The sequence below is a fragment of the Asparagus officinalis genome, chromosome 8 (assembly GCF_001876935.1).
Source record: "Asparagus officinalis chromosome 8, Aspof.V1, whole genome shotgun sequence".
Classification (NCBI taxonomy): Eukaryota; Viridiplantae; Streptophyta; class Magnoliopsida; order Asparagales; family Asparagaceae; genus Asparagus; species Asparagus officinalis.
The window spans coordinates 6,742,474-6,767,155 of NC_033801.1; the positions used below are offsets into that span (position 1 = coordinate 6,742,474).

The window sequence follows — 24,682 nt, forward strand, 5'->3', positions numbered from 1 at the left end:
AAGCTGAGGCCATATTGGTTATTGAGGAACCAATTTGCAAGACACCTTAGGTTTGAGAGACTTGCGAGCAATTTGAAAGATTTGAGGGAATAATATGGAATTATTGAAGATTAAAGGGACTAATATCCAAAAAAACTATTCTGTTTTCCCATATTATATCCGGGTGTACTATGATGCAACCTACGAACAACAGACTATGTTCAAGAAACTTGAATACTATGTTCAACCATAAAAGTTCTACAATTTCTTTTCCCGCCATAGAAGGAGAAAAGGAAATAGTTATACTTGGTACATGTTATGATGGCTTCCTCCAATTCAAACCCTGACGACAGTTTATTACTCAACAACATATCCTAGTGGACAAGCCATGTGCTATTTGATTTGCTCAAGATAGCCCATACTCAGAATATTAAGCGAATAAATAATGCAAAGTTTATGATTTGTAGCAGTGGCTCACCTCTCGATCTAGCTATTGAGTCCAAAGTAAGTCAGAGGCCTTCCCATCAATCTGAGGGCAGCCGAAGCACAAGTCTGTTACCCATTGTCTCAATATAACTCACAGTTTTGCTAGTGGTCCTCGTACACTGAGAAAATGACATAGTTTCTATAGTTTTTCCACAATTAAATATCACAGAAAACACCCCATTGTCACTGACTCTGCAGCCGGATGCAAAAAGAGTTTTTAGTTTCCCACAGTTCTCTGCCATCGTCATCAAACTCTGATCAGTAATACTCGTGCAATCATCCACAGTCAAGAACTGGATATTTCTGCCTGAAGTTCTTAGCACTGAACATAAACCCACATCACTGATTCCTATACAGCCATCCAGATGTAAAAACTGAAGCAAGTGATCAGTGTTGTATCTTACAAGATCTTGGAGTCCTCGGTCAGTGATAGAATCTATCTCATTCAAGGTAATATGCTTCGCTTGCTTGCACACAGGCCCCAATGAAGATAAGAAGCAGTCATCAACTCCTTCACATTTTATCAATTTGAGGGATCTAAATGATGGGAAGTTCCGAAAGGCTTGTTCTTGTGTCACTTCTTGTTTACCGACTATAATGCAGTTATTCAATGATATTACCTCCAAATGATGGCTCCAGTTTGCAACAGCTGCAAGAATTCCTCCAGAGGTGAATCCCCGACACTTCTTTAGCTTGAATTTTTGCAGAAACTTCGTCATTTGGCTCAGTGCTAACAGAAAATCATCCCTTAACGAAAAATAACTCTCCATTTCCAAAATCTCTAAGCGGGCCAAGCTCCTTATTGTAAAACTGGCATAAGGACGAGGAATAACTGCTTCAAGATTTCCACTTGCTTCAATCCATTGATAAAGATTCTCACCCGCATATGGAACTTTTTCTAGGTAAAACACCTTTAAAGCCCGTCCATGCTCTTGTATTGCTTTGAGAACTTCATTACCGACATTCATAGAGATAAGCTTGATCCTCATCAACTCTGGTTGACTAGATATGAGAAAAAAGATACCAGAATCTTCAATAAGTACGCAGTCTCTTAAGGTGATGGACTTAAGATGCAAAGACTTGTTTGCGAATGCCATCAGCGATTCATTGCTAATCCGAGGACAGTGCTCTAGGCTCAGTGCAGACAAATGTAAGCAATTCTCAGCTATTGGCATGATCCCTTCATCATCAATAAACGAATTTATCAGCTCTAGCTTTTCAAGCTGTTTGCAAAATTCAGCAACAGACTTTAATCCCACATTTCCCACAGAATAACAGCTCTGAAGAGTAAGAGACGCAAGCATGGGGCTTAGTTGTGCAATAATCTTTAGGCCATCATCAGTGATCCCAACAAAAAGAACATCGCCCAGATAAAGAGAAGTCAAGTGATGAAGAGGATAGGTCCCCACACCTAAATTAGTAAGTGTAATATCATTAGCTGACCTCCCTTCGAGTCGACGACACAATGGTATAGTCTCCGAATAGTCATAAGTGATTGATCTAACTTTGAGAATAATCAACTCAACCAGAAGCTTCAGCCAGTTCCTACATACTGCAGCACTGGCACAGTGATCCCGTGACGATTCAAGGAAGCTGAAGATGTGCATCAGGCACTCTGGGGGGAGTTTGTTGATTAGATCGTGACTTTCTGCCATATTTTTATTTTTCTTACACTCGAAACCAAACTTTGGGGGCTCTCCGCTTATCATCCTTGTCAAACAAAAAATCATCATATCAAAATCATGGGTATACAAATAGGAGAAGATGGAGGGTGTTGCATCACGTCAACAACACACAAGCCTCCACTCTATAAGTAAACCCATAGAATTAATATTTATGGTCCACAAAACAAATGGATGCTTGTGACGATGAAAAAAGGGAGAACAAATAGAAAGTAATCATAAAAGCTTCCTGCTTAAGCAGCTATTTTTTCCCCCTTTCATTTGCTTTCTCCTTTGAATAAATTATGTATCATTACTTATCAGTGTTGCAAGAATCCTTATCAAAGATTGTCAACATGTGAAGAAAACTGAAAACACAACATTTCTAAGAGTATAGGCTCCCTATCTCGAAGGGGGAAAAAATACAAGGCTTCACAAGTATATCTGAACACCTTCAATGCATTGATTTCATAAACTTCAACAATACATCAATAGACAGCACTGAATAGGAAGGTTCTTAATAGGATCATAAACAAGATTTTAAAGAAAATAAAATATTAAAAAAAATTGGAAAAAAGATACTTTAAGTATTGCTTTAATGCCAAATGACAGCGTAAACATGATCTTCTCATCCTTGGTTAATAATTTTTGTGTGGTTCTATCATTTACAGAAAGGGAAAAGGAAAACAAGAGCACCACAACAAAAATATAAAATCCAGTCAAGAGTAATACCCACAACTTAGTTAAGCTACCCCAACAAGAAAAAAATACAACACAAACTAGAATATATCTAGAGCAATAGAACACCACATAGAACAATTATGATAATGAACTGGCAATGTATTAAATTTCAAGATGCATGTGTCTGCTAATTCTAGATTAATCTGATCTAGTACAAAGGTTCATCAAGTTAATACCTTAAACGTTTATAGTTGGCCTCAGTTATTCTCAGAAGCCAATTCATTAAAAGAGGATGCTTAGAGAACCCTCATACTCCCTTACAAGGAGTTTAATACCCCAATATTCAGTTACAAAGACCTTAAATTTCTAATATTTTGACTTTTCTATTTGCAGAAAAAGGTTCCTCTCAATTAACCTTAAATTTGACTGTATTTTCTTTTAAGATCTTCATTTAGATTGTGACAATAAAAATTGCAATATATCTCCAAAGAAAGGGAAGGATTAATTTATTTAAAATTTCTTCAATTAGATGGTGACCCTAAAAATTGCAATATATTTCCAAGGAAAGGGAAGGACTTCTTCATTTGCATGAAAAAACATATTTTTCTAAACAGATATACAATAATCAATACAAAGATACATCCTCTAAACACAAAAACATTAAAGTAAATATTAAAAATATTACCTTGTTAAGCAGATCTATCCAAAATTATTTGGGGAGAAAAAAATCCTCTTTTGGGCAAGAGAGTACCTAGCATTCACGCTTTATAAGTGGAATCTTGCTTCTATTTGCTCCTTTTCTGTATTTGATCTCAAGCTTTCAGGTCGGCGGAGAGATACCCTTAAGAGAAAACCCTAATTCTTGTCCATTCCAAAATGAGATATTTATACCTTTGAAAAGTTCGGAGAAACATACCCCCTAGAAATATTGCTAAGGGTAAAATGGACAATTCTCTAGAAGCCATCAACACCGCATGCCAAAAAAGTACTGTTCTTCAAAAATAAATTTAGGAAATAAATGGTAAAAAAAAGACGTACTAAAATACTCACAGACAACAGAAAGTTTGAGGTAACCTTATGCATTTTACCTTGAAACTGCCAAGACTTATAGACTTCCTATTACCGAAAATGCTATTAAAAACAAGTCAACAAAGGATAAAAGCTCAAGAAATTAGCAGCAAACAAGACCTTGTCAAAGTAAAGCAAGCTCTCTTTGAGATCTTTGATACCTTCGCCTTGACCAGAATTTAGCCAAATACCTTTATGTCGCGTGATTCAACCATTTGTCATTCTGGAACTTACTATGAAGTCCTTGTTGAGATTTCTTCTGACCATCAACCTGTAGCATATATAAACATAGGAGATTCTTTTGAACACAAATGCTTGATCTATTCAGTTTAATCATTATAATTTGTTGACGATTTCCCCTTCTATCCAACACTAATTTTAAATGTTATATCCTTTAAGATCACAGTGATTGTTAATCTTACGTGAAAAGGCAGTGATTTCTGCATCACTTGCTTATTTTTAGGTGATAGTAAATGTATATATGACAAGTGCATGGGTTTGGACTTATAGTCTTATCGGGTTCACATTTCTCAAGTTGGAAGACATATGATAATTTAGTATTCTCACAAAGAGGTATTCTTTGTTGAGGCTAGAGAACTTGCCTGGATATGTTTTATAATATTCTAGTAACAATGCCTAAAGACTAAGGTATTATACCATACATAGCTACAGTGGCGAAATAGACCAATTGGACTCTAAAATACTTTCCATAATATTTTTCATAATATTATTCCTCATAAAAATAATACACAATAGTTTCAGATTAAAATATAAAATTGGTATCAGTTCCAATGTCGCATGGCAAGCCAACTAATACTATCAAGTCTAATAATTCAAAAATTTTAATCCCTCTTCTCACTACTAACTTTAAGATTAACAAAGCTTGTCAAGAAAACTAAAGCTACTTTCCAAAAGTCAAAATCTTTAATTTTCCATGGTATCCTTCATTGATTTTCAAACCTTATTTATTTAGTTAAAACAATTTTGTCAACTTCATAATGTATAAAGCCATTGGCGGAGTCAAATCTTTCATATTTAAAATTAGTCCCCCAAATATTTCATATTTGAAAATAGTCCCCAAAATCTCTGCAACTTGGAGTTAGTTCCCCAAATCGTTTGAGGAGTTAGTAACTTAGTGCTTTTGTTATATTTACCATCTAACTTGTTACAAATCATTATTGCATAATTGTTAATCAGGGACGGGTAATTACCAAATTATCAAATCAACCAAAAATCACCAGATTTAAGTCTGACATTGAATAATAGTTTCCTAATTTGCGCTCCTGTGAAGCCTTTTTTGGGGTTTTGATTTAAACGTATATGGGTATAACTGAAGTTGCACCCAAAAAAATGATAAAAATGACAGAATATTCTCAGCCTCTAACTAGAGCAATTGAACCCAAATCACTTAAAGAGTTGGAAGACTAATATAAAATCTCCCTCCCTCCCTCCCCCTATATATATATAGGGAGAGAGAGAGAGAGAGAGATCTTTTCCATGTAACATTTTGTTCCACGTTTTAAGTAGAACATAAACGGGCTTCAACTTTTATGTATATAACAATAGAATGGTGAAGTCAGGTTCTCTTGATTTCATGAAGTTCACATTAAAAAGTACATATTTGAAATAAGTGCTCTTGTTCGTGTACTTCTGCAATTATTTCTTATCATCATCGTTTAAAATAAGTTTAATGACATAATTTATAGTGTATTGTCGGTAAAATTTACTGAGGAAGTGGCTTCGACTGGACAAAGAGGTGGAGGAGCTTTGACTGCAGATGGTGATGATAAGTTTTGATGAGGAGCTCAAAAGAAAGTGATGTCGTTATGGTGATGGTTAAGGAGGAGGTTGCTGGAGAAGCATTTGGAGGCGAATTTTTTAGTGGGAGGCGACGGAGTTGGCCAGAGGTATTGGACTAGGTGGCTGGAGAAAGAGTTGGAGTTCAGGTTTATTTTCCTCTCGATTTGCAAAAGTGGTGAGGGAGAGAGAGAGAGGGAGGGAGAGAGAGAGAGAGAGAGAGAGAGAGAGAGAGAGAGAGAGAGAGAGAGAGAGAGAGAGAGAGAGAGAGAGAGAGAGAGAGAGAGAGAGAAGCAGAGGATTTTACATAAGAAAATGGGTCTGGGTCGAGGTCAGGAAGGGTATAATATAAACTCATATTTATATTTTTAAAGCACTGTTAAGCGCTCAACAATAATTATACGAGCTTACTGCATGTTCTACCAGAAAGCACCACATCCACTTTCTTTGGCCGCTTTCGATGAAAGCACAGCAGTGGACACCGCTTCTGCTTTGCGGACCGCTTAAACAACCAAAAGCAGGGCACTTTTCAACACTGAAGCAGAAAGACTTCAGATCCTTGCTTCGAATTTCCTGAACATGTGAGTTGAACGAATATGTTCCTTGGAAAGTCCCAGAATTATCAAAATCTCAGGAGAACCAAAAGATTTTTTTTTTTTACTTTTCAGTTTAGCTGAATCAACATAGTGAACATCAAGACGACAAAAGTAATTTGGAACCTACATGTTTTGGTATGTTATTTTAACAGATAATTTAGTCAAGGATAATATTCTAATAGCTCTTGCAAGAACTACTTTCATCTCCTTATCTTTATGCATAAGTTATGAACTTTGAAGCACGGAAACGGGTACAGGTACGATGCAATATGGACACAAAGACAACGATTTCTAAAAACTAGGTCCCATGCATGCCATGTGTGTAGAAAAGTCATCAACTTAAAAATAGAATATTTTGACAGGTATAAGAGACGAGATGGCTACGCAGATAAGGCCATCTTAAAAATATACTACTTTGTTACACTCTCAAATAATCATAATGATTCATATCCTTTATTAGAAAAAAATGACAAACTTGGTAAAAAGAATACATCTCGAAGAAATCGTTTTTGTAATTTAGGTATTTAGGAGCAACCAAGCATTAAGATGTGACCAAGAAAGATATGTTTCATAAAATTAAACCCAGATGGATAAAGTGGAGAAGTGCTTCTATAGTATTATGTGATCATAGAATATTCATGAAATTGAAAGGGAAAAAAAATCATGAGATAACTATAAGACCATCAATACTTTATGGATCAAATTATTGGGAACTTAAAAGCTAAGAATACATTCATTATATCATACACAGTACAGATAAAGAAACTATCAATTTATTATTTGCACTTGTAAAATCTACCGGTATCAAATGAGGAGGTCTTTGTGCTGCTGTTGCTGCTGCTGTTGATGGTGATCAAGATGAAGACTGCTGTAATTTTGGGATGCAACTAGTAATGGAGGGACGAGATAAGAGGAGGGGGAGGGTTCTATTAGGGTTTTAGAGAGGGATTTTGAGATTGGATTAGGGTTTTGGAAGGGGAAGAAGAGGTTTTGGGAGTGGGATTGGGTCAGAGTCCTCATTGTTTCTGTTCTTGGATAACGAGGGGGAAGCGTCAGCGCTGGAAATGTAGAAATGAAGGATTATTAACAAATGGGGTTCTTTTGTTTGGCTCGAACTTTGGTACAGAGAAAATTTTTCATTATTAAAAAAAAAAGATAAAAGATAATTAACAGCACAGACGGCTAGACCTTCCTATATAAATATCATTTTTCCTCTCTCAGGAAAAGATAGAAGTTTTTGGTAAATCTTTTTTTTTTTTGGCCTCCCTTTTTGGAATTAGGAAGGGAACATTCCCGCAGTCCTTCATATTATGGTTATCAAACTCCAGGTGAGGCTAAGAGTGTTTCCAACATACGGTCCAGAGATATTTCAAGAAATTAAATTCGTCGGTGTTTCTTAGGAGAGCCGAACTCACAAGAAAGCCGAACATGAGATCTTCAAGTGCTGCTCATAGGACATCCTATCACTTTTAATTGATTGCTGCCAGTTCATTTTGTTAGAATATATTACATTTTGCGCTGGCTAATGCTGAAGTTATTGAATCAATAATAGAATTAAAGAAAACTCTATCAAGAAATAAATGAGATTGAAAAATCAAAACAAATGTACGATTGAAAAGTGAAACAAATCATGAATTAATGGAGACGCAAAAAAAAAGGTAAAAACGGAGGGGTCTGAGCCTGAAAATTTAGAAAAGAAATTACATGTATCGGGCCACTGAGAGCCCCATAATATCACTCACTAAAATCGGTTTAACAAACTGTGGGATGCAATTGGAGACTACAAATCCATTAGCTTGAGACAATGCTTTTTTAGCCATTAGCTCTCTCAATAAGCATGTGCTCACCTTAAATAGTATTCAAAAGTGATCTTAGAGGCACCAAATTTAACTTTTCAACCCTCTTCAATACTAGAACCAAAAATCAATTTGGAGTAAATATTCCTGTTCTTCAATACTTTTGCTGCAAGCAGCATCAACACAGAAAGACTCGAGATAAAAGAAGCTCAACTTGTTCACCATTGATAACAGGATGTATAGTCCAAAGCACATTACCCTTATCAAAGTCACAGAGTTTAATCAAGCAAATGCAACACAACAACAACAGCAACATAATCAAAGTAACAGAAGAACAAAAGGCATGTCCATCAACTGTATGAAGGAAAAAAACCATGATCAAACTTCAGCAAAAAGAGAACGGCGACATCTCCAGAAAACCAGCCATGAAGAAAGAGCTAGCACTACTGAAACCAGCAGTACTCCCAATCGATGAACTAGATTTTTACCAATCATATCCGAGCATCTCCACAATCAACAACAAATAAGGCATTAGACCTGTACTTTTATGGAAAAACAAATAGTCTTATATATACTGCTCATTAAAGAAAACCCACGAATATCTGAAGAAAAATCCAAACGAGAATCTTGTTTTAATTAGATATAGTTGCTTGGGAATAATCATAAAATTAAGGGTAAGTTCACCAGAGCCCCATCACGCTAGGGAATTCCAGAGAATCCCCCAAAATGTTTTGATTTTTATCACTTAACTCCCATAGTCCCATGACTGCTTTATGATGTTGATGCGATATTTCCTGCTCGGGAAGTCAAATATGAGCTTACGTCCTTATAGGGTTTAAGTGCAAAAAAATCAAAACGTTTTGAGGTTTTTCAAGAATTCCCAAACCTTTCAAACGTTTCTGAGGGTTATACGCCAAAGGCTAAACTTATTGGGGATTTACTGAAATTTACCCAAAAATTAATTATTTTCTACAACTGTTAGAATATAAAATCACAACCATCAACCCTCACCATATATTTAGAGTTTCGGTGCACTGACATGCACTTTAAAATGGTACCAAAGCAACCCAAGTACAATTCCCACTGACCAGGAAATATGGATTTTAAAAAAAAAATCTGACATTGCTGCGTGAGTCCATGTTTCAGCCCATTAAAAGGGCGCTTACCCTGCCGGTACATGTTAGAATATAAAATCACAAGCCTCAATCCTTATCAGAACTTTGGAGTTTTGGTGCAGTAATAGGGACTTTAAGAGTAAATATTCATCGAGTCATTCCAACAGTCTGCATTCCTATATGTCATGTCAGGGTGTTTTAGGGCAACCAATTAAGAGCAGACTTCTAACATGAAGTTTTTTAACTAACCATGAAGTTATGCAGTTTCTTCTCAAAATCATATAATAATAGACAAAAATTAGTTATCTTGGCACATGCCATATTTCTTTGATGACCTTCATTACTTAACAACATATCCTAGTGAACAAGCCATGTCCAATTTGATATGCTCAAGATGGTTGATACCCAGAATATAACAGAACATAAAGCAAATTTATGGAGTGTAACTGTGGCTCACCTCCCAATCTATCTACGACACCAAAGTAAGCCGGAGGCCCTCTCCTCAATCTGAGGGCAGCCAATCAGTCCACGAAGCACAAGTCTGGTACTCATTGTCTCAATATAACTCACACTTTTCATAGTGATCCTCGTACACTGAGAAAATGACATAAATTCTGTAGTTTTCCCACAGTTACGTGTCACATAAAACACCCCATTGTCGCTAACTCTGCACCAGGATGCACAAAGAGTTTTTAGTTTCCAACATTTGTCTGCTATCTCATCAAACTCTGATCAGTAATACTTGTGCACTGATCGACATTCAAGAACTCAATATTTTTGCCTGAAGTTCTTAGCACTGATCATAATCCCACATCACTAATTCCTATACAGCCATCTAGATGCAAAAACTGAAGTCGGTGATCAGTGTTTTGTCTTACAAGAGCTTGGAATCCTCGATCAGTGATAGATTCTAAACCATCCAAGCTAACATGATTCTAAACCATCCAAGCTAACATGCTTTGCTTGCTTGCACACTGGCCCTAATGAAGACAAGAAACAGTCATCAACTCCTTCGCATTTTATCAATTTGAGGGTTCTTAGTGATGGGAAGGTTTGTAAGTCTTGTTCTTGTGTCACTTCTTTTTTTCCAACTACAATGCAGTTCTTCAATGATAATACCTCTAAGCGCTGGCTCCAGTTTGCAACTGCTGCCAGGATTCCTCCGGAGGTGAATCCTCGACAATTCTTTAACTTGAACCTTTGGACTAACTTGGTTGTTCGGCTCAGTGCTAATAAAAAATCATCACTTAATGAGACATGACCTTTCATTTCCAAAATCTTTAAGCGGGCCAAGCTCCTTCTTACAAAAGTGGCAAAAGGACGAGGTATAGCTGCATCAAGTTTACCGATTGCTTCGATCCATGAGTAGTGATTCTCTCTAGGATATGAACCTTTTTCTAAGTAAAACACCTTTAAAGCCCGTGCATGCTCTTGTATTGCTATGAGAACTTCATCGCCAACATTCATAGAGATAAGCTTGATCCTCGTCAACTCTGGTTGACTAGGTATGAGAGAAAAGATGCCAGAATCTCCAATAAGCTGGTAGTCTATTAATGTGATGCACCTAATATGCAAAGACTTGTTTGCAAATGCCATTAGTGACTCGTTACTAATGCACGGACAGTGCTCAAGGCTCAGTATGGACAAATGTAAGCAATTCTCAGATATTGGTAGGATACCACGATCATCAATAAATGAGTTTATCAGCTCTAGCTTTTCAAGCTGTTTGCAAAATTCAGCAACGAACTTTAATCCCAAATTTCCACGGATTGGCAACTGTGAAGTGTAAGAGAAGTAAGCAAAGGGCTTAATTGGGCAATAGTCTTTAGGCCATCATCAGTGATTGCAAAGAGAGGACCTTCACACAGATAAAGAGAAGTCAAGCGATGATGAGGATAGGTTCCCACACCTAAATTAATAAGTGTAATGTCATTAGCTGAGCTCCCTTTGAGTCGACGACACAATGACAGTGTAAGTGAAAAGTCATAGGTGCTTGATCTAACTTTTGAGTATTATTAACTCGATGAGAAGCTTAAGCCATTTCCAACATACTGCAGCACTGGCGCAATGATCCCGGGCGGATTCAAGGAAGCTAAAGATATGCAACAGGCATTCTGGGGGAAGTTCATCAATTAGATCATGACTTGGTGCCATATATTTACTTTGCTTACACTGGAAACCAAAGTTTGGTTGCTCTCCATTCATCATCCTTGTCTAGCAAAAAATCATCATATCCTTACACTGGAAACCAAAGTTTGGTTGCTCTCCATTCATCATCCTTGTCTAGCAAAAAATCATCATATCAAAAATCAAGGCAATACAAATAAGAGTAAATGGGGATTATTGTGTCACAATACGGTCTTGGCTGGTGTGTAACTAACATTGTACACGACCAAAATACCAAGATCACACCTGACTGCTTGGATGTGGGTATGTCAGTAACACCAGTCAAGACTGTGGAACAAAATACCAAGATCACACCTGACTGCTTGGATGTGGGTATGTCAGTAACACCAGTCAAGACTGTGGAAGGACACACCAGCACATTCACCCTACAGATAAATGAATACTGTAAGTGTAAGTATATGTACAAGTATGTATGTATGTATGTATGTATGTATATAGTTCACAAACAAATAGATAATTATGGCAATGATTGAAAAAAAAGGGAGAACAAAAATGAAAACAATCATAAAATCATCATAAAAGCTTCCCGGTTAAGCAGCTTTTTTTTTTCCTTTTTTGCTTTCTCCTTTGAAGAAATTTATATATCATTACTTGACAGTGTTGCAAGGATCCATATCAAATATTATCAGCATTTACTATGAAGAAACTTGAAAAATCTAATTCCAAACAAAACATTTTCAAAGAGTATGGGAAAAAAGCAGGCTTTACAAGTATGTCTGAACGCCTCCAATTCATAAAGTTCATTAATTTCAGCAACACATCAATGTAAAATACTGAATAGGAAGGTTCTTAATGGAACTGTAAACAAGCTTAAAAGCAAATGACATTAAATCAAAAAATTGTTTTTTATGGAAAAAGAAACTATTTTGACCATGGCTTTAATGCCAAATGGCAACTTATAGAATATTCTCTTATTGGTGTTAATCAATTTTTTCCGTGGTTCTGTCTTCTAGAAAAAGGAAAAAGAAAAACAAGGGTAACACAACAAATATATAGAACCCAGCCAAGGATAAAATGATACCCACTACTTAGTTAAGCTAACTCAAAAAGAGAAATATAGAAAACCCAGAATGTACCTACAGTAAGATAATACCACATAGAACAATTATGATAATGAATTGGCAAGGCACTAAACTTCAAGATGTATGGTTATTTGATAATTCTCTGAGGCCAATTCCTTACAGGCAGATGCTAGCAAAACCCTCATCCTCCAGTCAAAGGAGCTTAAAGTCATCTAATGAGTTTGCAAGGACATAAAAATCCTTACAGTTTGACTAACAGGTAAAAATATTTAACCTTTCCAATCAAATCATCAATTAACCTTAACTTTGTCTTTATTTTCTTTAGGATCTTTGGTTAGATAGTAACCCTGAAAATTGCAATGTATCTCCAAAGAAAGAGAAGGAGTTATCCGCTTGCGTGAAAACAACAGATTTTTCAAAATAAATCTACAACTATTACTAAAATTCACCTAGAAAGTAAAACATAAGTAAACAGTAAAAAGATTACCTTGTTAAGCAGATCTATCCTAGATTATTAAGAAGAATCCTCCTTCGGGCAAGAAATTACCCAGCCAAAATTGCTAAGTGGATCCTGATTCTATTTGTTCCTCGGGACCTCAAACGTTCAGGTCAGCGGAGAGAAACCTTTTTGGAGAAAACCCTAATTCTTTTCCATTCCAAAATGAGTTATTTATACTTTTTGAAACTTCAGAAAACATGCCCCCTAGAAATCTTGTTAAGGGTAAAATGGGCAATTCTCTATAAGCCATCAACATTGAACAGTGTACGCCAAAAGTTTTGTTCATTGAAAAGAAATTTAGGTAATAAATGGTTTAAAGTATGCAAAAAAATACTTGCAGACAATAGAAAGTTTGAGGTATCTATATGCATTTCACCTTGAAACTTTCAAGATTCTAGACGTCCTTATTTATCAAAAATGCTATAAAAAAAGTAGCAAATGAAGGATAGAAGCTCAAGAAAGTAGCAGCAAACAAAACCATACCAAAGTAAAGCTAGTTCTCTTTGAGATCTTTGACACCTTCACCTTGACCAGGATTTAGCCAAAAATCTTTATATAGCGTAATTCAAGAACTATTTGTCATTCAAGAACTTAGCATATGATCGTAGTTGAGATGGCTACATCTTGCTAATACAATTTTTGATCAACAGTATCTCAACATCTTTGTTTAAGAGGGCTCGCCACACTCAGATTGTTCTTGTCTAAAGAGAGAAAACCTGCAAAACATGAGAAGTTGCAAACATAATTTAAATATTACATGTGACAAAAAAACTTCCTCATGAAAAACTATTGAAAAATAACTAAAAAACTAATTGCATATTCTATAATAATTCAACAGAAAGAAAAACTTGGGGAATCTTATATAGAAGAACAACTGTGAGCTGCAAGTGTGGAGCTGCAATAAGGTGGTTGTCAGTTGAGGAGGTTGAAGGGACATGCAACTATAAGATACGGAGGCAAAACAAGAAACTCTTTGTGTTAAGATTTCTTCTGAACATCAACCTTTAGTATATATAAAATATAGAATCTTTTTCACATAAATGCTTGATCTATTCAGTTTACTTATTATAAAACATTGACGATTTCCCCTTTTATTCAATACTAACTTTTTAATTATAAAAATAGAAGATTTTTTAATATAAATGCTTCATCTATTCAGTTTAATCATTTATAATACATTGAAGATTTCCCCTTTTATCCAATACTACTTTTTTAATTATTACATCCTTTAAGATCCTCGTCATTCTTACATGAAAGGCAGCGATTTCAACATCATTCGCTTATTTAGGCGGTAATAAGTGTATGTATGACCAAGGTTTTAAATGTCGGCCGACATGTCAGTCGACATATTGGTTTGAGGGCTTGACCGACACGATATGAACGTTTTCAACTCGTATGCCGGTTTTTAGGGCCAAATCGAAAATATCAGGGTTATATCGGCCTCTTTTTTAGCTTTGAAAATCGGTCGATGTGGTATTTTTTTTTAAGATCTGTTTTTTGTTATCGGGTTTGGGTTTAGTGATAAATACCCAAACCCGTTTGACCCGTTCTCAAGTTTAAGGGTTTCTTATGAACCCGATAGAAAGAATTTATGAACCCAAATCCATATATTATTTACTTTTTTATATGTTTAGTCTATAGAATTTATAAAATATGCTTATATTGAATTTATGAATGCTTAGATTACATTTAGGACATGATATTATACATATGCGCACTACCCGATATGACAATCCGATATTTAGTCAATGTCCTCCGATATATCCCCGATTTCCGCTATCCGATATGGATTTCAGTCATCCGACATGAACCCGACATCCGACATTTAAAACCTTGTGTATGACAACTACATGGGCTTGGACTTAGAGGGTTCACACATCTCAAATTGGAAGATATGCGATAATTTAGAATTCTTACAATTTTTTTTATATAACTGATGATTGGTAGAAAGCTTGTACGGACATGTTTTATGATATCGCATAAGGAATTATGCAGTAAATCAGTATAGCGATTGAAATAGACTAAACGGACTTTGAAAGACTTTCTATAATACTTTTACAACATTATTCCTCATAGAAACAATATAGAATGATTTTCAAAATAAAAGAGGGCAAACAAACTCTTGAGTCTAAGATATTAAGAAGAACGATAACAGGATATAATAAAATGTAAATTTGGCATAACTATGAAAAAGAATGAGCATGTTAGATAAAACAATAGTAAAAATATATAGTTCTTGAACCAATCAATTTTGCTAGTTTAGGTAGTTAGGAACAATCAACTATCAAGATGTGATCAAGAAGGATATGGTTCATAGAATCACAAAATTGAACCTAGATGGCTAAAGCGGACAAACACTTCTAGAGTTTTATCACTTATCTTATCATAGAACATCCATGAAATAGGAAGGACAAAAAAATGAGACAACTATAAGACCAACAATAGTTTATGGATGAAATTGTCGGGACTTAAAAATACAATCATTGTATGATTATATCATATACATTATAGAAAAAGATACTTGCATAGGAACATCGAGAAGCTTCTTAGGGGGATTTTCTTTACTAGGACATACATTTTATGAGTAATTTCCTGCATGAAATGGGAGCCCCATCAGCATTTCCATAGTCATAATTGTTTAAGGCTGGCATAATTTATACATATGTTACCACTGAACAACTTCTCTTTCTCATATACCTGTAATTAACATGGTAACGTAATATGGGAGTATTAAATCCTGTATCTTCAAGCCTTAAAATTGACAACAAATATTCATTTTTATTTATTTATTTCATTGAGCGTGTCTTATATATGTATATTTAACCAACAACTTAAAGTTTAATGTGAAGCAATTATCTAGATGGATTATTTATCTATTTATTTATTTATTTATTTATTTATTTATTTATTTATTTATTTATTTTATTTTGTATTTTTATTTTTTTGAGAAACTGGATGGGATCAAAGATCCGAGCCTCTACCATTACTCAACTGGTTGGTTACATATACAATCTATCACCTCCAACCATACGATGATATACATATACATATACAGTAGATGGATTTTAATCATGGAACTTCCATAAACTTGATAGATTTCTATATCCTGGAATAGAATTACCAATGTGAACTGTTTTTTAACGAATATCCTCATATAATCCATACAAGACTTCGGTGTATCAATACTGCCACATGAAGAAGAATTTCTACACAAAGTCAAAATTACAACTTTCCATGTTTTTAAGTACAAAAGAATAGAAACCAATATCAAAATTAAGATAAAAATCAACAGATTTACCATAATCAAAGACGTACAGATGCATCAACTCCAGTCTCTTTGTTCTCCCCTTTCGATCTGGAGATGGGTCTTCTCCTTTGATTTCGTACTTCTTCCCAGAAGCTGAAGAATCCATGATCTCTGCTCAGTCGTCTGAAGAATTAACGAAAGCAGGGATGGAGACGGGGTGAGGGGTTGAGATGATACATGCAATAGATTATGGGACAAATTTTCAAATTAGGCCCATTAGAGCATCTCCAACCGCTTCTCCATCTTCTTGAAATACTCAATTTTGGGGAATATAGAGCTGTTTTTTGGTCCAACAGATTCCCCTTCCCATTCCCCAAAATAGGGAAGGAGGAGAAAAAATAAGGAGCCTTCCCCAAATCTGCAGCATTCTCCAAATTTTTGGGGAGGGCTTTATTATTGTAATAAATGCGATTTTTCAAAATGGGGAAGCTGTTGGAGTTGGAGCAAAAATAATTTGGAGAATATGACTTTTGTTTCTTCATTTTGGAGAAAATTTTGAGGAAGCTGTTGGAGATGCTCTTAATTTGGAGAATATGACTTTTGTTTCTTCATTTTGGAGAAAATTTTGAGGAAGCTGTTGGAGATGCTCTTAGAAATTTATTTTTAAAAACCGACTCATTTAAAATTTAATTACCATTTTCGACCTAGTTTCAGCCATTTGAAAACTTCAAGGGATTCAAGCACTAAACTTTACGGGATTTTAAATCTCGTGAAGTTTTTGAATTTCTGCAGCTTCATCAACGTGGTTAATCAGACACTAAACTGCTGCTTCATCAACGTGATTAATCAGACATTAAACTTCACGTATTTTAAATCCCGTGAAGTTTTTAAACTTTGTTCGCTTTTTTCGACCCAGTTTCAACCAGGTGGCTGAAAAATGGGTTGAAAATGGTAATTAAATTTCAAATGGGTCATTTTTAAAAAATAAATTACTAATGAGGCCTATTTTAAAAATTTGCCCTTAATAAGTTTGGCAAGACCCTCCAAAATTTTCCTCATACACAAAAAAGTTATGTGTTCGAAGTAAATCACTTTCACATGTTTGGCAAATGGATAATTTTAGCGTATGAGCCATTAAAAATAAGCTATGATACTTTAGCTTATTTTTTGGTAGCTTGTAAGCCACAATATTTAAGCAAGCAAACGATTGACGCATGCCTTATCATTTTATAGAAATCCTACACTCATTATTTGGTAGCTTATTTTCGTGCTTTCTAAAAAAGAATAAAATCGAAAATGGCCTGGAAAAATAGGAAGAGTACTTTTATTACTCTTCCACTCCAAACAAGCATTCTTCACCATATTTTTGAGGTCATCTTAACAAAAAATAAAGCCAAACGTAAAAACTATTACCTTGATAAATTAATTTTAATTGTATGCAATCCGTGCCATTATTTTCATTCTTTATGTATTTCATTGAAAAACTTTTTTTTGACCTGATTAATTAAATTACGAAAAAAAACTTTTAATTTAGTCAATGAATTTCTTTAGATTGTGTACTTGCTTCAGACTCAGAATCTTTTCACCGTCATAAGATGGATTTATAAAGGCAAAGATGGATGATTATGAGATAGTTTTTATAAGTGAAAAAAAATTAAAATGAAAATATTGTGATACCTTTCATATCCTTCCCTTCACTGAATTAAATTTTCTTTTTTGCACGGAACTGGCTATATGAAGTAGGTGAAGAAGACGAAGTAGATGTTACCTTTGTTATTTCCAAACAAAAAAAGTTGTGTATTTATTTGGAAAAATTATTCTCACTATTTCCTTAATTGATGATGTGGAATCTAGGCAGGACCTCTACTTCAAAAGTTTGGACAAATTTTCAAAACAGTCCTCTTTGAACTTTTAATCCAAAAAAAAAAGACTCATATTTAACTTATTTTCAGAAACCGACCTGTTTTCAGCCTCAGCGCTGAAACCAGGTCGGTTTCTGGAAAAAAAGTTTCGAAACTTCACGGGAGTTCAACTCCCGTGAAGTTTTGTAAGCTTACTAAACTTCACGGGAGTTCAACTCCCGTGAAGTTTCGAATTTTTTTTTCCAGAAACCAACCTGGTTTCAGCGTTGAGGCTGAATCCAGGTCGGTTTCTGAAACTAAGTTAGAAATGAGTCTTTTTTTTTTTACGATTATTATTGTAAACGGGATTGTTATGAAAATTCCTCCTCAAAAGTTTTCCCCCTCCTTATCAAGCCTCCAAAACAGCTTGAAAGTAGGAAAAAAATAAATATGGGGCCCATGTGAAAGATGCCGGAATAAACTTGATATAGCTCAGAATGGTTTGTTAACCGTGCCTTCTCTATCTTCTTCTATTAAGTTGATCATTATCGCATCGTCCTCAGCAACCTCTAACCAAGTTCTCTCAGGCCTACCTACTATAGTCATTTAGAAATTTTGAGATATGAACGATCGCCGGAATTTCTACGGCGAAGAACCTTGAGGCATCCGTATCTCCTAGATAAGCATGCGATGGGATCTCTATGAAACTTCAATATACACTTAGATCAAAGCAAATACAAAACTCTACATCTTACAATGTCTCCAACATCAGAAATGTGAAGTTGTTTGCAATAAGAAGGCAGCCAAGCTAGCAGATGGTCAAGTTTGCAGTAAGGCCTGAAAATGTTATCTGACAGAAATTATCTGATAGGAATTATTAGGCAACAACAAAAAAAAAAAAGTAACAAACAAAGAAGAGGAATGCCATGGAAAGAACTTCAATAAGCGTCAATATCAAACACTGGTGAACCAAGGCCTTCAGAAGGCCTGATAGGCCTATCCTACCCATACTTTCCAGGGTTGATTGCATATAAACACCATGTAATATCGCTGTTTTGAACTTACTACCCCTATAGTTTCATTGATGCAGATAGACCCCCTGGATTTAAACTTTATTGACTCTTTTACCTCAGGCAGACTCGCAAAATACACCCAGAGGCGATATCGGCCGAAATTTCACCAAGGATAGGACCATCTGCAAACATGAAACTACAAGGATAGTCACTCCCTATCTGCAATCGACCCCCCACTTTTTATGACGCAGAATTTGCTCACGCAAACAAAGGTCATCGGTTCATACAGTGTAGGACAAAGAAGGAAGCGCTTATCCCTCCACAAACACGAGAATGATTATACCCCAAATTCACGTCCTTTTCTGAGAACATCACACGCTAGCAACGAGCAACGCAAACACGCGATTAATACCAAAATAAGGTACAGCTACTTCCTTCAACAACATGAGATCAGTGACTTCACTGGTAATGGTAACGGTCTACAAAATTTAACACTAAACAATACAAGTTTCTCAATCCGTCTTCAAATTCATGTACGTTAGATCAAATTCATGGTAGGTTAGATCATAACCTGGAACCGAACAAAACTCAGGTCTGATAAAGAAGCCTTAGTACAATCTCCCAGTGCATTCTATGGAGCCACAGTAGCATTCCTTTTTCCTTATGTTACCATCAGAATCATGGACGTCGTCTATTATATAATTGTAATGATATGTAAGTTCCTGCAATGGGGGAATATCCTCACAAGCAAAAAACAGAACATGTGGCATTCTCTTGTCATCATGATCATAGAGGACATTCTGAGCATAAAGGTTTGGTGTGCAGCTGTGATTGATAAACTTTCCAACATTCCCATACCTAGAAGAATCAAGTGTAAAACCCCCATCCTCCTCGGCTTCATTTGAAGCGCTTTTTTGTAAGCAAGGCACAGAAGAGAGGCCCTCCCAAAGAGACTCATCATAGTAATTATTCCCAATAGCGAATAAATACTCATCGGTCATCCTTTTCTGAGCTTCTTCGTCCTCTAGCAACTCGCCAACATATTCACAGATGAAGCTTCCAGAAGGAATAAAAGCCTGTGAACGAACCCCCCAACCCATAGTCTTGGTCTTGAATATCTCTAGTGGAAATTTGATCCCGTGTTGAATTGGTTTATTATGGCATGACGGTGGACATTTGCAAGAAGGACCACATGCATATATTAGAGGTTTTGCTTCCACAATTGCACCTTTTCTATTAAAAGGAAGCTCCCCTCCGTTTCTCACAGCACACGCACATGTGTCAGAATCTGAGCATCCATCAACACAATTACACCCCTCTAAAGGAGTCAAGCTATAATTCAACGGATAAATCACCTCAGTTATGTATTCAATGGGTAATAAGTGTTCATCATCGACAGTATTCACTACGCTGATAGGCAATTTCTCTTTTCCCTTTGAAAAATCTTCAGTGAGCTTCGGAGCAGAGTATGGTTTCAAGCTCAATGACTTATTGATGTCTTGGAAATCGAGCTTAGCTTGTCCTGGCAACCTTCTCAACCGAAACATAAGGACATTGTGGCCATTATGATCTTTCCTCCTCCACCATTTCTCAACGAGATAGAGCCCGCAGTAAACATAAAAATAAGACTTGTTTTTAACCTTGAAACCATGAAAAACTCGAACAGGTGTTTTGGCATCAATACTGTTCTTCAGTGCCAAGTTTCCTTTGATCATCGTCTGGTCTCTATTCGGCATCCCATTACCACAAAATGATAAAATATCTGAGTTGCACAAATTATTAGCGTACGGCCTCAAGTGGAGGGAAACAGTACTAACAGCAATTAACTTTCCGTCTTTTCTAATATAATCTATGTCACGGAGTTGACAATGGAGGCCAAGCAAGGTCAATTCAACTCTAAAGCGAAAACTATCGCCTATTTCAACACCTGGTACAGCTCCCAAGTGCCTTGTTAGATTGCTCCATTCTTTGTTTTTGTCCTTGTAAAGATTATAAGCATCTAAATCTAACCTTGACCTTATCCCTGGTACTTTTTTCTGATTGATTTCTTCTTCCTTTGCCAGCTTCTCATATATTGATTGAAAATCTTGTAAGGTTTGTTTAACTCTCTTCCGACTATCAGGTTCAGCTCCATTAGTTTGAGATTCTTCTTCTTCTCCCTCTCTCCCTCTCTTACCAAGACATCTTGTACCTTCAACAACATCCAATTGACTACTAATTTTGCAGTTCTCTGAAGGAGAAGGCCTACGAACTAAAGCATGAAACTCTTGGCTTGTACATTTGGAAGGATCCGATGAGGAATTTATCAACTTCATAACGTCTTTGATTTCCAGTTTGGCTTGTCCCTCTAACCTCCTCAACTGAAACAAGAACACCTTACAACTATGATTGCCTTTCTTGCTCCAATATTTCTCAGCTGAATACAACCCACCATAAACATATGTCTTCTTCTTATCATGAAAACCAAGAATAACTCGAATTGGCATCTTCTCACTGATACTGTTCTTGAGTGCCAAGTTGCCGTCCTCCATCTTCTGATCCTTATTCTCCTTCCCACTACCTCGACACAGCAAAATATCACCAGATGAACGCACAAAGTTGCTAAATTTGCCCGTAAGAAAAATAACAATGCTAATAGCAACTGGCCTCTCATCTTTCATAACATAATCGATATTGGCTTGATGACAATGCATGCCAACCAAGAATAGCTCAATCCTGCATTCGAACTTATCCCCAATTTCAACACCCTGTACAGCCCCCAAAAACCCACTAACACTCTGAAATTCTTTTCTTTTCTCCTTGAAACGATTGTAAGCCACAAGATCAGTCCTTGATATATGTCCCACCTGCTTCTCTTCTTCTTTTAGCTTAGCATATATCCCCCGAAACTCACCCAATATTTGCTTAACTCTTTTTCGACTATCGGTTTCTTGAGACATTACTTCTTCTTCTTCCTCTCTCCCACTCTTAGCAAGACAACTTGTAACTTCATCAACATCCAGTTTAGTTCTAATTTTGCAGGTCTCTGAAGGAGAAGGACCGTGAACTAAAGAATGAAACTCTTGGCTTGTGCACTTCATAATGTCTTTGATGTCGAGTATGGCTTGTCCCTCTAACCTCCTCAACTGAAACAAAAACACCTTACAACTATGATTGTCTTTCCTTCTCCATTGTTTCTCAACTGAATACAACCCACCATAAACATACGTCCTCTTCCTTCCATTTAAACCGAGAATAACCCTAACTGGATTCCTCTCACTGATACTGTTCTTGAGTGCAAAGTTGCCATCCTCCATATTTTGATCCTTATTCTCCTTCCCACTACCACGACACACCAAAATACCACCAGATGATCGCACATAATTGCTATACCTCCCATTGAGAAAAATAACAATGCTAGTAGCAACCAACCTTTCATCTTTCATAAAGTAATCAATATTGGCCAATAGACGATGATGCAAGCCAACCAAAAAGAGCTCAATCCTGAATTCGAACTTATCCCCAATTTCAACACCCTCTACAGCCCCCAAACACTTATTGGCACTCTCAGGTCCTCTTCTTTTCTCCTTGTAACGATTGTAAGCCACGAGATCAGGCCTCGATGTGTCTCCAGGTTGCTTCTCCTCTTCTTCAATTAGCTTCGTATATATTCTTCGAAACTCATTCAATGTTCTTTTAACTCTTTTCCGATTACTGCTTTCTTGAGACACTACTACTTCTTTTTCATCTCTTCTTATTAAAGGCGTTTTAGGCCTGCCAGATCTTGAATTCTGCACAGCAGAGACTCGAACACGAGACGGGTATCTCCTCGGTAGAGAATTCCGGCTTTCATCAGCTTGAGATTTCAACACGTCCGAAGAATTATTTTGCTTAGGGATGGAACTGGGTTTGGGTGCGGAATTTGCTCGAGCTGGGGTTTTACGGAGAGAATAACTCGATTCCACAACGGTGAAGTGCTTGGATTTACTTGAAACCCCAGTTTTTTCACTAGATTCCATCATCGTCCACCAATTATCTAGAAGAAAAATCACAATTTCAATGATAAAGCTAGACGCCTAGAATCAAGCAGCATTGTCTAGATTCGCTATAAATAACAGCAAGATATCAGTTAACAAGTGATCTAGAGGAGTTTGATGACGATTAGGGTTTCTTTGATTGGAAAAAAAAAAGAGAATCGAGTTTTGAAGTAAAAAATTTAGGGGAAAAAAGGGAAGCTGAGCAAGAAAAGACCTGGGTTTCGATCAAACCGTACAAAATTGGGATTGCGGCGAGATTAGGGCCAAAAAGTTTGAATATTTGATGCAGATCGCACTAGCCGCTCTCTCTCCAGTTGAGGAAGAAAATGATTCGACGAAGAGGGATCGTTACCTCCAGTAGAGCTGGGACTTCCCATTATTTTATAATTTTCATGTATAGGGTGGGTTTATCCGAGCGGTGAACTTACCTCGTAAAGGATTAGTTGAAAATTACTACGTGAATTTTCGTCGGCTTAATTGCACTTAAATACCACATAGTTTCTTTTCTCCTCTGTTGCACTTATATAGCCCCACTTATTTTTTTCAGCATTTATACTCTATAAAGTTTTTAAAGCTTTCACTTTTGTACCCTCAATTGTTTATGGTAACACTTATACTCCCTAAAAGTTTGTTTGGGAGATAACCTAGGGAGGGGAAGGAATGGGAAAAGTTCCCCTCCCTTCCCTTCTCCTTCATTACACCTCAATTTGGGGTGTAAGATTTTGGCTCAAATTCACCTTCATTCTCCTCCTTTTACCCTTCTAAATGGAACTCCCAAACAATATTAAAATTAGATTTCTCTTTCCCTCTCTCTCTCTCTCTATCTTCCATCCAAAGGTTTTAGAATTTGCACTTGAATACCCCCAAGTTTGTATAAATAAGAGTATTTAAGTGTAAGTTTAAGTACATGTTTTAAAAAGTTTAGTGTGTAAGTGCTGCCTAAACGAGTAAACGTATATAAATGCAAGTTTTAAAAGCTCTAGAGTACATATATGCTTCCCAAAACAAATGGTGGTATATAAGTGGAAAGTGGGGTAACTGTAGAGTATTTTAAGTGCAATTATGCCATTTGTGTTTTCTCTCTTTTTTCAGCCAGTTAGGTTTTACTACAGGAATATCTTCTCTCTTTTTTGGATTTTGAGCCTTACGTAGTCAATAAAGCTCCGTTAGTGTTTACCGGTACTGTTTTTTACATGCCTTGTGATGACCTTTGTATAAATGCACCTTAAAAGAGGTCAGTAAATTTCGAGCATATGTAGCGTAAGTGGTCAAAGTTGCTTATAAACTACTTTGACATGTTTAGGAATAGCTTCTTTTAGCTTATAAACCATCAAAAAATAAGCTGAAATGTCCTAACTTATTTCTTAGCGGTTTATAAGCCAAAAGGCTTGACCGTGTAAAAGACCAATACATCCGTTATCAATTTAGAAAATTTTAAGCCACATTTATCATCTCTTTCCAGCTTATTAAATGTATCTTGATCATTTTGACAACATTAATGATGGCTTATAGGCCATCAATTTGCCAAATACTTTACTATTAAAAATAAAGTATATCATCGACTAAACACTTTGGTTTATACCCCATTTCGCTTATATGATCCAAAGTTGCTAGACATGCATGCATGCTCTTATTATTATTATGGATACATGCTCGTACTTGAGAAAGTTTTCTATGG

General features: G+C 36.1%; 3 protein-coding genes and 1 long non-coding RNA gene across 10 annotated transcripts in view; all 4 read right to left on the bottom strand.

The window, feature by feature from the left end:
* Positions 1-7,422, bottom strand: part of LOC109819527 (EIN3-binding F-box protein 1-like) — an 8,347-nt gene extending 925 nt beyond the window's left edge. For 2 of the 6 annotated variants that reach the window (XM_020385273.1, XM_020385274.1), the window contains exon 1: positions 458-5,322. In XM_020385273.1, coding sequence (XP_020240862.1) covers positions 504-2,198 — 1,695 coding nt within the window. In that variant the 5' untranslated portion in view covers positions 2,199-5,322 and the 3' untranslated portion in view covers positions 458-503. Of the gene's footprint in view, positions 1-457; positions 5,323-7,067 lie in introns of those variants that run through there. The other 4 variants (XM_020385279.1, XM_020385275.1, XM_020385278.1 and 1 more) reach the window with 4 other exon arrangements.
* On the bottom strand, positions 10,104-11,387 carry LOC109820773 (EIN3-binding F-box protein 1-like). The gene is made up of 2 exons (XM_020386968.1): positions 11,232-11,387; positions 10,104-10,955 (listed from the first exon to the last, which is right to left on the bottom strand). Exons 1-2 carry the CDS (start codon positions 11,385-11,387, stop codon positions 10,104-10,106), a joined length of 1,008 nt encoding a protein of 335 aa, XP_020242557.1.
* LOC109822657 lies at positions 11,416-16,329 on the bottom strand. The gene is made up of 4 exons (XR_002242211.1): positions 16,186-16,329; positions 13,371-13,603; positions 11,661-11,731; positions 11,416-11,462 (listed from the first exon to the last, which is right to left on the bottom strand). It is a non-coding gene; the product is annotated as an uncharacterized LOC109822657 (long non-coding RNA).
* Positions 19,394-23,379, bottom strand: LOC109819373. Of its 2 annotated transcripts, none has more exons than XM_020385084.1 (2): positions 23,241-23,379; positions 19,394-23,003 (listed from the first exon to the last, which is right to left on the bottom strand). In XM_020385084.1, the coding sequence occupies exon 2, from the start codon at positions 22,987-22,989 to the stop codon at positions 19,597-19,599; it is 3,393 nt and encodes a 1,130-aa protein (XP_020240673.1). In that variant the 5' UTR covers positions 22,990-23,003; positions 23,241-23,379; the 3' UTR covers positions 19,394-19,596. The 2 variants fall into 2 exon arrangements, with proteins under 2 accessions (XP_020240673.1, XP_020240672.1); XM_020385083.1 differs by having other exon boundaries at positions 23,219-23,379.

Excerpts from the sequence above, each read along its gene's own strand:
- LOC109819373 (XM_020385084.1), bottom strand. The coding sequence starts at position 22,989 with ATGATGGAATCTAGTGAAAAAACTGGGGTTTCAAGTAAATCCAAGCAC.
- LOC109820773 (XM_020386968.1), bottom strand. The coding sequence starts at position 11,387 with ATGATGAATGGAGAGCAACCAAACTTTGGTTTCCAGTGTAAGCAAAGT. Across the intron at positions 10,956-11,231 it reads ATCATTGCGCCAGTGCTGCA|TTGCCAATCCGTGGAAATTT; the intron begins GTATGTTGGAAA and ends TACACTTCACAG.